We start from the raw sequence: 18,781 nt of genomic DNA on the forward strand, positions 1-18,781 counted from the left end.
TATGATTTATTATTATAAAAGCAAAGTTAACATTTTCGCTTTTTATTTCCCGATTATTTATATTATTTAACTTCAATAAAACATAATATTAATACTAAAAAGTTATATTAGAATGTGAGCAAATAACCGGGATTATTTACATTTATATTTCTATTTTAAATTGCTGCTGCTCAACACTACCACCCCGATTTTTATTTCAAATGGACAATAATTTTTACCATTTAACCCAAACTTGTCGTTTAAGTAAAACTTGTCATACTTATTGTTTGATTTATTTTCTAATGATTTTTTTGAAATTATTATTCTTAAATAGTTAATTGTCACAAATGTTTTAATAACATGTTATACCTTTATTGTTAGTATACTTCTTAATATAAATAAAAAACAACATTGAAATTTGAATAAATTCTTTAATAATACATCTTGTTAATTTAAAAAATAAATATTCTCAAAATATTATGTTTATATTTAAATAATATATTATTTAAAATAATATAATATATTATATTATATTATAAATCAATAGAAAATAATAAACAAAAAATCAATGAATAACACGAATCATATTGTTTGTAATAACATTTAAATTATTCAACATCAAAACAACATTCTTATTTATTTTTAACAATAATTGGAATGATAACCAAAAATAAAATATAATAAATTAATAATTTCAAATGTTTTAATTTTTGATTTGATTTATAATGCCAAGATTATATACAGCAAAACTAAAACGTGTGTTTTTTACTTTAAAAAAATCTAGATAATTCAAAAATAATAATGATTCATCAATTAAACATTGTATCACTTTTATTGTTTTTGATTGGTGTGTCCTCTGAAAAATGTGAAGCTGGTTATTATCAAAGTGATGGTAAATGCGTTGAGTGTAAAAATGGATATTATTCAGTTGGAGGGACTGTTGTCGAATGCACAAAATGTGACGAATTGTGTGCGATTTGCGATAAAACAAATGGGAATTGCACAAGTTGTGTTAGTGGGTGTAGCTTCATCGGCCGTAGCTGCTTGTTGTGTCCAGCTGGGTATTATTCACCTGGTGGAACACAATCATGCACATTGTGTCGGGCTGGTTATTACTCGCTTGGTGGTGCTTCTGTGTGTTCAAGTTGTGATTCTACATGTGATAGTTGTGATAGAACAAATGGCAACTGCACAACATGTAATTCTGGTTATATATTGACGGATGGCAGATGCACACCATGTCGGGCGGGGACGATTCAAAATGGCGATATGTGTGTGGAGTGTCCAACTAACTATTACTCACCAAGCGGTTCCATTTCATGTAGAAAGTGTGACACGACGTGTGTGACATGCAATTCAACAAATGGGTATTGCACATCGTGTCAAGGTGGATATGCCACCAACAACAAAGTGTGTACAATGTGTGCAAGTGGGTATTACGAGCACAATAACGCATGCAAACAATGTGAGAATGGGATGTATTCGTCAACAAGTGGGATCACTGCATGCACGCCGTGTCAGGGTGGGTATTACAGTCTGATTGGGTATTCTGGGTGTGTACATTGTGATGATGTGTGTGGTGATCACTGTGATGCTGCAAGTGGGAAGTGTCTGAGTTGCATAAGTGGATATGTCTTACAACCAACGGGAGAGTGTGTTGGATGTGAAGGTGGGCAATATGCAAATGCAGCAACTAACAGCTGCAAGTTGTGTGCTGCTGGAACGTATTCAGAGCAGAATGCAACTTCATGCACAAGTTGTGGTGATGGGACGTATTCCAAAGAAGGTGCCACCAGCTGTACCGCATGTGCATCTGTTTGCAACACTTGTGACAAAACAACTGGTGTGTGTCTGACATGCTATTCAGGGTATCAACTGAATGCTTTGCAGAGCTGTGAGATATGCCGACGTGGGACATACTCATATGGCAAAAAATGTGTTGAATGTGAAGAGATGAAATACCAAAGTAAAGAGGGGCAGTCCCTCTGTCTTGCCTGCAATACAAACTGTGCGTCGTGTGACAAAACAAATGGAAAGTGCACCACATGCAAAGCTGGATATGGTTACGACAGTGGAAGTTGCACGGTGTGTCGCGATGGCTACTATTCCACAGGCGGGACTGATGGTTGCATGTCGTGTCCAGTTGTTTGTGATAAATGCATCAGAGAGAGTGGCGCGTGCTCGTTGTGTTTTTCTGGGTTTAAGAAAGTTGGAGGTGAATGTACATCATGTGCATCAAATGGGAATTGCAATTCGTGTGATTCAAACGAAAATGAGAGCAGCCGGGTGTGTGTCGAATGCACTGAGAATTACTATTTAAATGATAAAGACAACAGCTGCAACTTGTGCAACACAATTGATGTCAGCTGTGTAAAATGTTCACGAAGTGCAAAGGTGTGTGTTGCATGCAAAGAAGACTTTGTGACAGATGGCACTTCGTGTTACAAATGTGGTGCAAGCGAAGTCAAAATCGACACACAAAGCTGCATGAAATGTTATGACGCCATCAACAACTGCAACGATTGCACTTTCACAAACACCACCTTTGTGTGTGTTAGATGTTTTGCGCCATATGCGGTGTCAACTAACAGCAAGTCGTGTGTGTTGGGTTACACTGAGGGTAGTTATTACAACTACGACACAAAGACATCAACATTGAATTATGATAATTGTGTGAGACAGGTGAACACAACGTGTATACGATGCAAAAACACTCTGCTTGTCAACGGAAGTTGCATTGGTGTTGACAGTAATTGCAAAAAACACTCGACAACGACGTGTGATGTGTGTGCGACAGAAGTTATCACAACAGCAAACTGTGGAGAAACCACAAATAACTGCAAATACACAAAAGTTGTGAGTGGTGTTGGTGAGTGTCTCCAATGCAAAAGTGACGAGCTGTGTGGACTGCAACAGCAGCACTGCGCAATGTCAAACAACTTATTTTGTTATTTGGCAGTAACTGGATATTCTTCAACAACAAATGGAATTTTGGAGTGTGTGGGTGGCAGTCTTTGTATTCAAATCGGCAACGATGAAATTGATTATAAGTGTGCAAATCCATATGTGTTTGATGGCAAATACAAATGTCATGACGATGTCAAATGCAGCATAATGAAGTCGAGTGATTGTGTTGGATGCACCACAAATCACCACATTGAAGACTACACGTGCACACAAAACACAATTGCAAACTGTGAAATTCAAAACAAAGACATTTGCATCAAATGCGATGCAACAACAATCACATCAGATGGGAAGTGTTACTCAACTGGCAGTGTCGACTGTGCTGTGTTTGATGGTGTGTGCAAGAATTGTGCAGCAGACAAGTACAAAACACTTGAGAGGTGTGAGTTGATAGAAACACAACTCCCATCATGCCAGTTTGTTATTGGAGAACACTGCGCTGAGTGTCAAACCAAGCACAATTTGATCAACGGCATTTGTGTGACAAACACACAACAAAACACAACAAACAATTATTTTAAATCCATTTCAAATCAATTGCAAAACACACAACAAAAAAATTATAAAAGTGGCACCAAAACGTTATTGAAATTGGAAGAAAACGACGCGTCGAATTGCATTGAAAAATGTTCAAAGGGATGTTTGCGATGTGCTGCCACGTATTATATACAAAATGGTGCTTGTGTGCAGTGCGAGTACCCCTGCATACACTGCTCCAATTTGACATTCTGCACAAAGTGTGACCAATACTCGTATCCAAACACAAATGGCATTTGCACAACTCTTGGAGAAATCATTACAACATGCTTGGCAATGATGCCAAATTACGATGGATGCGCTATTTGCAAAGATGGTTACAAAAGATCCACCGATGGCAAAAGTTGTGACAAATGCGATGAGTCGTGTGCAACGTGTGATGTCTTTGGCAATTGCATTGACTGCAACAACACATTCTATCGAATCGATACAAGTGAAAAATACTGCAGACCACAAAGTGAGTTAGTTGGATGTGTTAATTCGAGTACTTGTGGCTGCTTGATATGTGAAGATGAGTATTATTTAAATACAAATAAATGTGAAAAATGTGATGACAACTGCACACTCTGCACATCACTGAATGAGTGCACATATTGTGTTGCAACACACATTTTAGTCGATTCACAGTGTGTTCATTTTTCAACTGTTTCAAATTGTATTTCTGCATCTGACAACAAGTGCGCGCAATGTGCTGACAACTACAAAGTCAATACAAAAGGCACTCAATGCGACAAAAAGACGAACTATGGCTTGGACGTTGTTCTTCCTGTTGTCCTGACATTATTATTTTTGGTATTTCTTTCTGTAGTGATATATACAATTTTTTATCTTTTTAATAAAAAGCAGAAGAAAGACAGAGAAAAAGGAATATGTGTATTTTCGATGAAAAAATCGAATATTCCAATGAAAGTACTTGGAAACAAAATTTTGACAAATAAGACTGAAATTTGTTTTAATGAAGTTGATGATTTTGAAGATTTGCTTAAAGTCAATGTTGAAAGTCGTGAACTTGTTTGTGTTGAAAACTCTTCAAAAGATGTTTTAAAAATTCAAATCACAACACAAAACATTTCACAAAAGTACGCAATAAGAACAGAACCAAAAATAGTGACTTTAAAAAAAGGATTTGCATGTGAATTTGAAGTCTATATAACGCCATATTGTTGTCTTAATTTGAATGACAAAGTTGCTATCATATCATTGAATTTGAACACAGGATTGTCTTCAACATCTTTTGTTGGTATAAGTGCCAAAACAGAAAACTCTACACATTTAGATTACGATGAGTTGTTAGAAGACAAGAAACTTGGTGAAGGATCTTTTGGCATTGTGTATAAAGGAAATTACAGAGGAAATATTGTTGCAATTAAAAAGATGAAACAAATTGACAATTCATTAGATGACAATTCGATTGATGAATTTACAAAGGAAGTTGAAATGCTTGACAAATTCCGCAGTGAGTATATCATTCATTTTTATGGTGCGGTGTTTATACCAAGCAAGGTATGTATGGTCACCGAATTTGCACCATTTGGCAGTTTACAAGACTTAATTAAAAACAAAACAAGTGAAGAAGTTGAATTGAAAATGAGGGTTAAAATGATAGTAGATGCGGCAAAGGGAATATCATATTTACACGAAAATGGGATTTTACACAGAGATATCAAACCAGACAACATTCTTGTGTTATCACTCGATTCAAATGAAAACGTGAATGCAAAATTAACTGACTTTGGGTCAAGTAGAAATATCAATTTGTTAATGACAAATATGACATTTACAAAAGGTGTTGGAACACCAAAGTATATGGCGCCTGAAGTTTTAAAACAAGAGAAATACACCAAAAGTGCCGATATTTTTTCGTTTGGAATAACAATCTATGAAGTGGTTGGGTGGTGTAAAGCATATCCAACAGAGACTTTCAAGTTTCCATGGAAAATTGCGGAGTTTGTGATGTCAGGAAAGCGACTCGAAAGACGTGAAAATATACCCGTCAATTTGTATGAAATTATTCAAGCGTGTTGGGTTCGAGAAAAAGCAAACAGAGTCTCCATTGATGAAATAGTTAATATGCTAATAATATGATTTTTTTGGTTTTTTATAAACTGTTTTTTAAAAGTTAATTTTGTATTTTAAAATTTCCTAAAGTCCTGTATTCTTTGTTTTTTATTTAAAAAAACAAAAAATCAGAAATACAATCTTTATTTAAAAAAATCATACAACTTTTTGTTTCCAAAAAAACATAAAAAACAAATTGACTAATACGAAATCAAAAATTAGACCGATTTTATATGTATTCAGTTACAAATAATCAAACATTTATTATTTACTTTTACATAAAAAATACTCCAAACATAAAAATGGTCACTTTAAAATTAATAGTTAATGTTTTCAAGTTTAATGACAACATCATTGATTCCGAGTCTTTTGTAGACATCTTGACACCACATATCGTTCACGATGTCGTATATGTCTTTTTTCATATAAAATGGTTTTTTTCAGGCGTTTTCCACTCACAACAAAGTCGACAATGTCTCATGGAAACTTAAATCGTATTTTGGGATATGGTTCTTTCCATGTCACACATTCAAACAAAGAAACACCAAACGAATAGACATCAGCTGGCTTCTTGTATTTCTCTTTGTTCAAGATTTCGGGCGCCATATACTTTGGTGTTCCAACACCTTTTGTGAATGTCATATTAGTCATCATCATATTGATGTTTCTTGATGACCCAAAGTCAGTTAATTTTGCATTTACGTTTTCATTTGAATCGAGTGATAACACAAGAATGTTGTCTGGTTTGATGTCTCTGTGTAAAATCCCATTTTCATGCAAATATGATATTCCCTTTGCTGCATCCGTCATAAATTTAAGTCTAATTTGTATATTTACTTCTTCAGTCTTTTTGTGTTTCATTAAATCTTGTAACGACCCGTATTGTGCAAATTCAGTGACCATACACACTTTGCTTGGTATAAAAACAGCGCCATAGAAGTGAACGATATATTTACTTCCAAATTTATCTAACATTGAAACTTCATTGTTGAATTCTACCATTGACTCGGTATCATTAAAAATAGTTTTCATTTTTTTAATTGCAACAATATTTCCTCTAAAACTTCCTTGGTACACAACTCCAAACGAGCCTTCACCAATTTTCTTGTCTTCACTTAATTCATTGTAATCAATTCGTGTTGATTGTTGTGTCACACCAACTAGTGAGATTTTGTCGTATTTCTCTTTGTTTGTTTTGAGATTTTTAGAAATTAATTGTATAATGTTATTAATTTTGCAAGAACACAACGGTTTGATATTTACAGAAAACTCACATGCAAAGCCACTTTTAAGTGTGAAAACTTCTGGGTCAACACGAATTGTAAACTTTGTGATGTTTGATGAAATTGTAAACTGTATTTTAATGGCGTTTTTGTTTGTGTTTCCAACACACAATACCTGCCGCGTCTCTTTGTTAACTTCTATTTGTTCAACGTCTGAATTTAAGTCAATCAGATCTATAGAAACACAGACACCTCCCTGGAGAGGTATAAATTTGATGTTGGATTTGTTCATTACAAAGAGTGTCGTTGTCTTATTGATTTTGTGTGTGTGAATTTTGTTGAGAATAATCTTTGTTAATACGACAATTGAAGCAATTAATACAAATAACACTCCAAAAACAAACAAAACCGCCACTAGAATGACCCACCAAACAGCCTGCGATTCACACGATGCGCCATCTTCACTTGGAGTGTACCAAAATGAACACTTTGAACATTTTGAATTTGTGATTTTATTGCATTTTGATACTTGTAGAAGACCACCACAACTTCCATTCCCAAGTAACACAAGTAAATTATTACATGAAGTACATTTGCTTGTTAATGTACATGTATTGCAGTTGTCATCACACTTTTGACACTCGTTTGTGTTGACTGTATAATACCCATCTTGACACTTTGAACACCCACTTTGTGTAACCTTTATTGCACACCCAATGATATCACGTTGTGGCAAACAGTCACCGCCATTTGTTTTGTAATTAGTTGAATTGCAAGAAAAACAACCAATTTTGTAGTTGCATGTGCCACACTTTGGATCACATTCATAACAATCAAAACCAACTCTGTAATACCCGTCATTGCATACAACACAACCACTTCCAAAACTAGCGAATTGTTTACATGTAAATTTTAAATTTTCATTTGTGTTGCAATTGTAATTTGACAAATACATGTTTTGTGGACAACTGAGACACTTTGTTGATTCTTCAAAACACGTCAAACAACTTGAATTACAATTTACACATTGTTTTGTTGACTCATCAAAATAAAAAGCTTCAGCACACGTTAAACACCTTAAACTGTTGTGTACAATACAATTTGGTTCTTTGATATTGTTACATGTATTATTAGATAAAACATGTTCACTTTTACATTCATTACATTTTTCATTTGATTGTAGCATACAATTATCAATCATTGTTGTACATTTGCCGTTTTGGTCATTCGGATTTACACAAATAATGTTTTCACACTTTCCGTTAGTGTTCATTTGACTTGAATTGTCACATTTTGTTATTTTTCCATTTTCACACATTTCAGAATTTATGTATAAATCATTACACTTCAAACAATTTGTTGTGTTTAATACAAAACCCATATTACATGAAATTGTGTTAATGTTTGTTATCACTTCACAGTTAAAATCACTTTTTACACACTTGCAATTGTTGTTAATATACCCATTGTTTGTGTTGCATATTTGGCACTTTCCATCCAATTGTACAAGTAAACAAGTCGCATTACTTACACATAAATTATCTTGTAATAAAAAACCAGTTGAACATTTAAAGCATGTATTTGATATAGAATATTCACAATTTGCAATTTGTTCACATTTTGAGTTAACAACAGCAAATTGATTTTTGCAAGATAAACAATTAATTTTATGAAAGGGACAATACTTACAATTCACATCATCACAAATGGTTGTATCTTCGCACATTTTAGACGTTTTGTTGTATACACCATTTGTGCATCTTAAAACAAGTATCTTAAAATTATCATTTGTGTTTATTGCTGCGTTGAATTGTTCATCTTTATAAGTCAATATTGTCTCTGAAACTAAAAGTACAGTTTTTGTCAATAAAAACATTTTTATTTTAACTGTTTGTTTTGTCGAAATACCAAGAACTACATTATCACTTATGTAAAATGATATTTGTGTGTTTCCAATTGTAACACTTTCAGATGAAAAATTGTCACTACTTTTTAAATTTGTATTTAAACTTGTTTTGGTTAGATCGATTTTAACATACAGTGACGTTATATTTTGAAGCGGTGTGATATACCAGTCTTCTGTATCATAACATGGACAATATGGTTCGCTGTATTTCACAATTTTGTTTGTTACATACTCAACATGACAAAATATTTTATTTGAAGTGCCATATCTTAACAATCTACCATTCAATAACAATTTAGTACCAGCTAACGTTTTATCATTAATTGCTTTCTGTGAACACATAATATCAAAATTAATATCTGATTGTACTGTTGAGTTTAATATATTTAATGCTTTTGAACCAGAATAAAATACAATTGGAAGATCTCTGATATCCCTATTACTTACTACAAGTGTAGAGTTTACAAACACAAATTCATTGCCAACACCAATTAAAGATTTTCCAGTCACATTGAGTACGCTTGTATAACGGAAACTATCAATATTTGAACAACTTTGGTAACAGCTTACATATTGTAACGACTTTGTAATAATTTGAACTGAATCTGCCATTCCATTCAATGTTATTACACCGCCTTTGTGAACATAAAATGAAATTACACTGTTAATTTTCGATAAATTGTTTAATGTAAAATATGACTTTTCAATTTTAACTTTATTGTTATTGATGTTGATACTAGAGTAATCATTTAAAGTCACTTGTGCTTTATTCATAATGTTTAAATATGTAACTCCATTTATTATTGTATTTGAATTCATAATCAAAATTGCAAAATAAACATGCATAAAATTTGTAATGTTTATTGTTGAATTGTCGTTCATTGTCAATGTAGAATTGTAATTTAAATACAATGAATAAGAAGATTTTATATAAGTGTTTTGATTCATAACAACTTTTATATTGTTGTAAGTGTATAATTGACCTTGAAATAATAACTTGGAGTTGTCTTTCATTATTAGTTGAGAGTGTTGCCTTAAATTAATCATTTTTTTCGTTATTAATTGTGCGTTTTCGTTCAATTCCAATTTTGATGAATCATAAAAATTAGTTTGTTGTGTCAAGTTTAGATTTGAATTTACATATTGTACAATTGATCCATTACCAACACAATTGATACGTCCATTCATTTGTACATTTGCATTTGATATCATTTTGAACTGAATGATATCAGAAGATGAAATTTTACCAATAGTAATGTTATTAAATGCTGTACATGTATCAAAGACTGTAGTATTTTCCAAAATAGTGTTTGGAAAACTGCAATTTTGTGAAAATGTGTATATTATCAAAGCATACATTATATTAATGTAAACAATCATAAACAACATATTCGTTTTGATAATAATAAGTTTTAACATTCATTTTATATATGTTACATTAATTAATCACTTTGAATATAAAATTATAAATAATGGTCAGACACATGAAAAAATAAATAAGTTTTTATTGATAATTATTACTTGAAATAATAGTTTTTATTAACTTTTTGTCTAACCACTTTCTAATTTGTAATTATTACATTCAAACATTCAAACATAACTAAAATAATACATCTTATAACAATACAATTTATTAGGAATGTTGTGTTCCAAATCATTGTCAAAATGTAAAAGAACCCAATTTTATATATAGTAACTTAAAAATGAATACTATATTAAAATATTAGAGCAAATAATGATTTATACAAAATTATAAACAATTTTAATGATACCCCTTAAAATAACATTAATTGTTAACCGTATTTATTTTCAATTTGGAAAGGTACAAAAAACTATTGTATTTTTTATAATCAAAAGATAAACTGTTTTGTATTTTAATATATTTAGGAACTTTTGATAACTTGTAAAACACAATCTTATCGAAATTAAGCATTCACTGTCAAATTTGTTGATTTTTAAATCATAACATTGTGATATATAAGTCCAAAATTTAAACAAATATTCCATTTTTAACTAATTTTATTTTATTACAACATTTCATTGTTGTAAATATGGTGTTTAAAAATATATTTTATATAATTATTTTATAAAACATTAATTTAACAACGATTCCATCATGTTTATTTTACATAAACTCGTTGACAACAAAGAATTTTCATTACTATTAAAAAATTCAATTTGTTTAAAATAACGAATTCTAGATATTTAAGAGTTCAATGCATTGTAATTTTTTTCTATAAAAAGTGAATATTTATCAAATTAATAATTGTTTAACATGTAAGATTTATTTTTGTTTATTAATCCTTGAAAAAATAATACAAATTATATTTTTGCCCAACAAAAAACGAAAGATGGGAAATAGAAAGTTGTTTATCAAATAGTTAAATATACATATATATAAACTATATTTATTAAGTATTTATATACAATTATATAATATATGATTTTTATATATAAAAATTTACTAAATATTATATGTTCTTTTTTGTTATATAGTATTTTAAAAACAAAACAAAAAACAAAATGAATTATAAGACTAATAAAATGTATTTCTCGTTTTTTAGTTTGTGTTTCGGGTTAAGATTTGTCAAGTTCCTTTATCATTTTAGTAAACTTTATGTAGTTTTGCTCGCAGACAGCGTTGTTGATACATTTCAGCAACCTGCTTTCTTGGCGCCTCTTCACTGAAGTTGAATAGATGCTTGTACTTGTCTGGAGCCAGGCCAAGAAATACGTCGAATAGCCAAAAGAGGAGGTTGTCTCTGAGTGAGAGAACAACAAATGTCTTTATCTTCCCGATCACAAACGATGTCATTCTTTCTTTGATAACTTGAAACAGTTGTTCTGCCATTGCAGCAACTTTGTTGCCACGTTCACCAACGTTTCCTGTGGCATTTTTTTCGGATCTTACGGTTGCCCAAAAGTCGTCGACCAATTTGTTTGTGTACTCTATTTTCGGTTTGTTGGTGAATCCCTGAAAAAAAAACCAAGGTGTTTTTATGTCTTGGTTGTTGAACATCTACAAAATAATTAACGACTTTTCCGGTTGTCAACTCGACAAGATTGAGCCAGAAGCCGACAAGCGCCTCAATGAACGATTTTGCCATCTCGCTGTGTTCCAACAACGACAATTTTAGTGAATATATTGGCAAGTCATAATGGAGACTATCCGGCTGGCCTCATGCCTTGGAATATGAATAGAAAGCTGAGAAAAATCAACTGATGAGGCTCCTCAAAAACAAAGTCAGAAAATTTAAGGTACAGTAAAGAAAACAAATGTTGTAAACCTGGTATATATCGGATGTTTCTAAAATAAACGGGAAACTTGGTTAATTTATTTCTAATATCCCGTTTTTGTATGCATTTATATTTCCGTTATAAATAAATGACTATATATTCGGGATTGTATCCTATTTTATAATCTTTTTAAAGAAAAAGTTGTGTGGCAAAAAAGTTGCAAAAAATGAAACAGGTTTGGTGGAGTTTTTTTTTCTAGAGGATGGCAAAAAAAACAATTTTTTCTTTTAGTCCAATAAAAAATAAAAGGGAGAAAAGAAAACATGTTAAATAAAAATTGGATTATTTAAAAAAACTTTAAAATGATTATTTAAAATCTTTATCACAACGGCTTATAACATAACAAAGTGTTTGCCACGATTAATTATCAAAAAGAGTTTATACTTAAGTCTAGTTTGTGTATACCTATGTCATTTTTATTTGTAAGATGCGGACTTCAATGTCGTTTCTATTTTTGCTTTAAAACTATAGAACCGAGCAAAGGAAAAACACATAAAATGTCTGATTGATTTTAACAATTGTTTGATTGCTTTATGTTTTTGGCGTTTTTTATCACTTGTTGTGCAAAAGTAGATTTAATTGTTTTGCATTTTATTTAAAAATGAATTAACCGTTTACACTTAAATCATTTTTATATACAATAAATATTATTGGCTTAATTAATTATTTTAAATTTAAAATATACTTTATTTTTGAGATTATATAAATATAAAAAAATATTGACTAATATTAATCAAAAATATCAGTTGTAAAATTTAAATTGTAATATGAGATTGCGTGATAATATAATCAAGTTATAATACTCTGGATAAAATACTAAGGAACAGAATAATTATTTCAAAAAAGTTCAATATTAATTATTATACAAATTTAATTACAACAATTATTTTTTTTTTCAATAATAAATATATATTTATTATCGAATTAAACTTAATTCACTTAAACTCATAAAAGTATCATTGTTGATTTTATTTATCAAATATTTTTTTATATTATATTTAATGTTTTTATAGACAAAAAAATACATTGTATATTAAGTTTTTTTTATTAAATTATACTTAAAATATTTTAATAACGAATTTATTTGTAAATTAATTAATAAATGTTATTGTTTATATATTTTCGAACGTTTCTTTTTAAGAACACACCCAGGTTGTTTTCTACGAGATGGACATATCCAATCACCATCATCTTTTTTGTTTTTTATAGTCGTTGTTTTTACATATTTGTCATAAATAAGTTCTTTCGTTTTTGGTTTTTTAGAATCAGTTTCGTGTGGACATTTTTTTGTTTTATTTTTTGTTTTTTTAATTGTTTTTTCTTTGTTTACTATTTCGGAACTATCAATTTCAATATTTAATGTTTCTCCTAATTCCTGATCATCACATGGATTCTTTTCAAACTCTCCTTCAATCGCCTCATTATCATCATTTATTACTTGTTTACTATCTGTTGTTCGATTTCTCAAATGATCTTCCACAAAACCAACATCTTCGATGTTTATTTCTTCAATATTCCAATCTCCAAGAACACATTCTTCGACCACAGCCTTTTCGAAAGATAATTCCAAGTTTTCTCTGGTCTGTATTTTCATAATAGCTTGGTAAAATTCTTCACTTGTGATCGAATTGGAATAAAACGAAGTGGTTGCTGCAAAAATTGATTTGTTTTTAATTACACTTTTGGTGTTTTTTGATGGGCGTTGGCTCATTTCTTTAACAACTCTAATTGCTTCAATTTCAATTGATACCAATTTCAATAACAGCACTTCAAAAGACGGCTTTTTTGAAGACAGTCTTTTAACAAGAGCTGAGTGATAACTCTCACTAATATTATCTGTTCTCAACGACTGTTTGTACTGGCACCACAAAGGCAATAACCATTTCCACATCCAATTCATTTCAAAACAGTCAACAAATGCCAAAATATTATTTTTTTAAAAATGGATCGCACTTTTCTAATTCAAGTGTTATTACAATATCATTTTTTCTATTTCAAATTGTGCAATCATATCTCTTGGTTTAAAAAAAATGGTATGACCATTAATTTTTTGGCTGTTTTCCATATAAAACTCCCAGGAAAATAACACGGTTTCATTCCCAATTCATTTATTTTTCGCCATAAAATTTGGCAAAAGTGAAAATAGCAACCATGACAAAGACACCCGTACTTCTTTTAAAGTGTTTAACACGGCTATCTCAAAATCCAACATTACACTGGTTTTTGGTGAAAATAAGTGAAAATCAAACATTTGGAAATAATATGAATCTATTACATCGAACATTTTTGTATATAATGATTCTGATTTGCTTTTCATTAAACAGTGAAACAAAGGAAGACAAATTCCATTTTTTAGAACACAATGTATAGTATATAATTGATACCATTCATTAGGAGCAGAAGAAAATGTTCCGTCCAGACATAAATAAGTTATTTCTCTTCCTTTTAATATTTTTATTTTTTCCAATGATGAAAATATAAACAATTCTTCATCTTCGTAAGTCCAATAATCATTACCATCCAAAATACATTTTACTTTTCTAGACGCTTCTTCTTTTTTTCTTGGTTTATGTATCTTCTAAGTGTTTCTTTTTGATAACAACTCTCTCCATATTCATCTTGATATAAAGAAACAAGTTCGTTGGTTTCCAAAAAGCAATTCCTACCTCTCTTAATTAATTTTGTTATTTGTTTTCTTTCTTCTTTTTTTTCCACGTGTAACATTTTTATCATGAATATGAACTGAACCATTTTTGTATTTAACTTTTGTAAACACTTCGTTTTCTCCGATACCAACAGACTCAAACACTTCCACACAAACCAAACACCCCTTTGTTTTACAACGGAAAGTTTTTCTTTCAAATCCAGTTGGAACAAAAGAATAACCATCAACTATTGGCAGAGGTAATTTTAAACCACATTGTGTTTTTTTCTGACTTATAAAGTTTTCTACTCGTGGTTCAGTCATTTGCTTTTTGGGGTTTTATTTTATAAAAAACCCAATTAGTATTTAATAATGTATTAAATATGTATAGTATTTTTTAAACACAATAATCAACTACAAGTATAATTTTGTATATTATAATTATCAAAGCTTAGTTTAAAAAATATTTGAAAAATATCAATTTTTTAAAAAAATCATTTTAAAATAAAATCCAATTGTTTAATGTTTTTACAACTATTGTTTAAAAATAATTTACAATTATTTTATTTGTATATTATAAATTATTTATTATAATATTTTTTAAAAAATTATTACATTTTTGTTTTAAATTTTAATTTTTAACTTTTATTGAAATGATTATTATTTTCTGGAGTATTTTGTCTTAAGTATTTTTTCTTTATTATTTTTTCCTTCCCCCGTAATATGAATATCAAACGTTTATATACATACACTTGATGTGTATTTTATTTCAAAAATTGTTAAAACTTTTTATTTATCAAATAATATTTTTTGAAATATTGTAAAAAACATTGTCAGCACATGCAATTATATCATTGTGTTATTTGTAATCAATAATATGTCGAATTAAAAATATAAATTTTCCAAATTAAACATTAAACTACTTCAACTGACTAATGTAATACATGATCACAATTAATTTAAAATGAATAGTATTATATCAAATTAATTACAATTATTTTTTAATATACATCTCATTGTTTCATATATATATTTTAAATAGTGCTTTTGTTTATGTTGTTATTATATACATCGAAATTTCACAAAATATCTGTGTAATTGTATTTGGTTATTTTTATTTCTCGAACAAACTCAAAAATGTCATTTTGTTGAATATTTTGTGTTTATTCATGCACACGAATGCAACTTATAAATATAACTTGTATGTCAAAGTTTTAGTATTTATTATACATTGTAACAAAATAACAGAATTTACATTTTTATCACATTAATACAACCAAAACAATTCACTTAATGACAATTGTTTAAATTAAAGTAAAAACTTGTCAACCATTATTTAAATTAAAACATTCTACGAAATTGCGTTTACAACAAAAAAAAATTTTTTCTTTTGTAAATTTGTTAAACAAAATTACTGTTTTCCAATTGAAAAACAATAACTTATATACGGGCAGTGAAGTGAAGGTTTAAATTTTTAATTGAATACTAAAAAATCACGAGGATTGTTATTTTTCTGGGGATGATAAATATCTTAAACATAATTTCTTTCAATTTAGATTTTTTTGCCTAAGATCAAAAAGGTATATTTTGAAACACGTGATTATATTTAAAAATGCTATTAAAAAATTTTTTGAAAGACGATTCTTTCAGTTGATTTTTACAAAAAATAATCTATTTCTATTTTCTGATTTACCACTTGACCAACTTTGGTTTATATGAAAATAGATAACAGACATTTAAATTATCAAAAAGTTGATTTTTTGGTCAAAATCACAAAACAAACTAATCGAACAATTTTATTTTTTTTTACAATAAATACAATTTATAACAAACAGATTCATGATATTTCAAACAATAAAAATTAATACTAAATAACATATTTATAATGTATACTCTATGCGATGACAATTTATGTATTTGCACAAATTCTAAAACGAGAGGTTTTGGAGATCGATAAAACAAAGATTGATAAATAAACAAATTTTTTAAATATTATTTTTGTTTTAAAACGGTTTTATTCAATTTTTTAAACATATATACACAAGAAACTGCATTACGATATTATTTTTCGACAAATATTTCTTTAATTCAATAATCAATTTATATATTATTTGGCTTTTTGTTGTGTTTTGACAATTTTGATTTAATTAATTAACAAGACCCATTTTATATATTTTCTTTGAAAATATAATTTAATGATTACCATACAACTCGCCTTTGGACAACTCCCCTCCTTTTTCCAAAAAAGTTCAACGTAATTTACACAAAAATTCAAATTGTACTTTTTTTCAAAAAACTTAACCCAAATTATTTTCAAACAAAAATCACATGGTTAATAATAGTAATGACATACCACATTTTACAACATTGGTTTCACAGAGAGGAAACGAACTTCCTTACGTTGACGGATTTAAATTTACTCCAATAGATAAAGACAGAAAAGTATTCAAATGTGCATACAAAGGCTGTTTCAAGAGAATTGAAGTATTTTGTGAAAATAGAAAAATGACTTCTTTTGAATTTATTCGAAACCCCAAAAATTGTCCACATCTACACGAATCCAAAGATTATTACAATGATTTGTGTAGATACAAAATGAAAATGGCATCGAAAAGTAAAGAAAATACAATGAAAAGTACTGGACAGATAGTTTCTGAAAACTACGTTAAAGGTTGTTCTTCAAGATTATCAACTTGTGGAAAAAAGTTAGAAGGGCTAAAGAAACAAAGAATAATAAAACAATTGAGTCTATTGTATTCAATGAAATAAAAAAAGAATTTGTGTTGTTTCAAAACGATGAAATGATATTATTTGGTAATAAAAACAATCTGGACTTATTCAAAACAACAAGTCATATATTTATGGATGGAACCTTTAAGTCATGCCCAAGTTTGCTTGTGTTTTCAATACTCAGTTTTTACAAATAGGTTTATTTTCCCAAATTTATACTTTTATGTGTCTCAAAAACAATGATAGCTTTCCTATAATATATGCTTGTTTGACTAGTAAAAGCAACACAACTTATAAAAAAACTTTTTGATAAAATAGAAGAATTAATATTATATCCAGTGTTTCACAGCAAAGTTATAATAGTTGCCGATTTTGAATTGGTGTTGATGAAAAAACTGTTTGGCGAAGAATTTAAGTGTGAATGTTGCTATTTTCACTATTTCCAGACATTGTACAGAAGAATTGTTAACATGGGTCTTCTTTACATATACAATGATTTAAACAATTTCAAAAATTTGCACAATTGTTAATGGCATTGCCATTTTAACCAGAAGATAAAATTGAGAACACTTTCCACTGAATTCAAAACATTAATTTGGATGACAATGATATTATGAACTTCTTAAAATACTTCGAAACCAATTATTTAAAGGGCAGATACTCTAAACAATATTGGTATATATACGAGACGTAACATCAAACAAATAATTTCTCAGAATCATTGAACTCAGCACTTAACCGATTTATCAAAAAACCTCATCCAAATATACACGAGTTTTGTTATCTTCTTTCAGAATACCAAAACACTGTCAACTTGAAACTATATGCATTGACAATAAATTTTCAAAAAACAAGAAAAAAACTTCAAGAAGACAAAAACGCATTCATCAAACAAGAAGAATAGGATTTGTATTCGGATCACCCAATTGACGTGTTGGAGTATTTGGAGGCTATCATTAAAATAAACAAAAGTTGCAAATTGAACGATTTAGTTCATTGCACTACTTCAAATGTTGCTGAAAACAACGACAAATAAGACTATACAAGTGTTGACACCAATCTCAGAAAACCAATGGAACTTGAACATATGGAAGATTCTATTTTAGAAATAGATGAAATTGTTTTTGAAAAACCTTTTGAAATAATTCAAAACAAATGCTGTTCTTGTCCAGATAAAACCAAATTCATTGGTAAAGAAACACCCGATTCGTTGGTTAGTAATAAAAACAACAAAAGTATTAAATTTGTAAGCGTCAGAGAAAAAATCAAACAAATTCAAAAAACACAAAAACAAAAGAAAAAAATAAGTACAAAACCATCAAAAAGGAATTCACTTTCAATTTTGTTGAAACGAGTTAGAACCTCTTTTGGAAAAAAAAACAAGTGTTGTTGTTAAATGTGTTTTTTTATTTATTAATTTCAACACGAGTTTCATGTGTT

At 29.3% G+C, this 18,781-nt stretch overlaps 2 protein-coding genes across 2 annotated transcripts; one reads left to right on the plus strand and one right to left on the minus strand.

Moving 5' to 3' along the window:
- Positions 1 to 780: 780 nt before the first annotated feature.
- EIN_235610 (protein serine/threonine kinase, putative) lies at positions 781 to 5,568 on the plus strand (the record flags this gene model as incomplete). The annotated part of the gene is made up of 1 exon (XM_004185322.1): positions 781 to 5,568. The coding sequence occupies one exon, from the start codon at positions 781 to 783 to the stop codon at positions 5,566 to 5,568; it is 4,788 nt and encodes a 1,595-aa protein (XP_004185370.1).
- Positions 5,569 to 6,018: 450 nt separating this feature from the next.
- Positions 6,019 to 10,089, minus strand: EIN_235620 (protein serine/threonine kinase, putative; the record flags this gene model as incomplete). The annotated part of the gene is made up of 1 exon (XM_004185323.1): positions 6,019 to 10,089. One exon carries the CDS (start codon positions 10,087 to 10,089, stop codon positions 6,019 to 6,021), a length of 4,071 nt encoding a protein of 1,356 aa, XP_004185371.1.
- Between the last annotated feature and the right edge of the window lie 8,692 nt (positions 10,090 to 18,781).

Source organism: Entamoeba invadens (assembly GCF_000330505.1).
Source record: "Entamoeba invadens IP1 unplaced genomic scaffold scaff_1105074724841, whole genome shotgun sequence".
In the NCBI taxonomy this organism is placed as follows: domain Eukaryota; phylum Evosea; order Mastigamoebida; family Endamoebidae; genus Entamoeba; species Entamoeba invadens.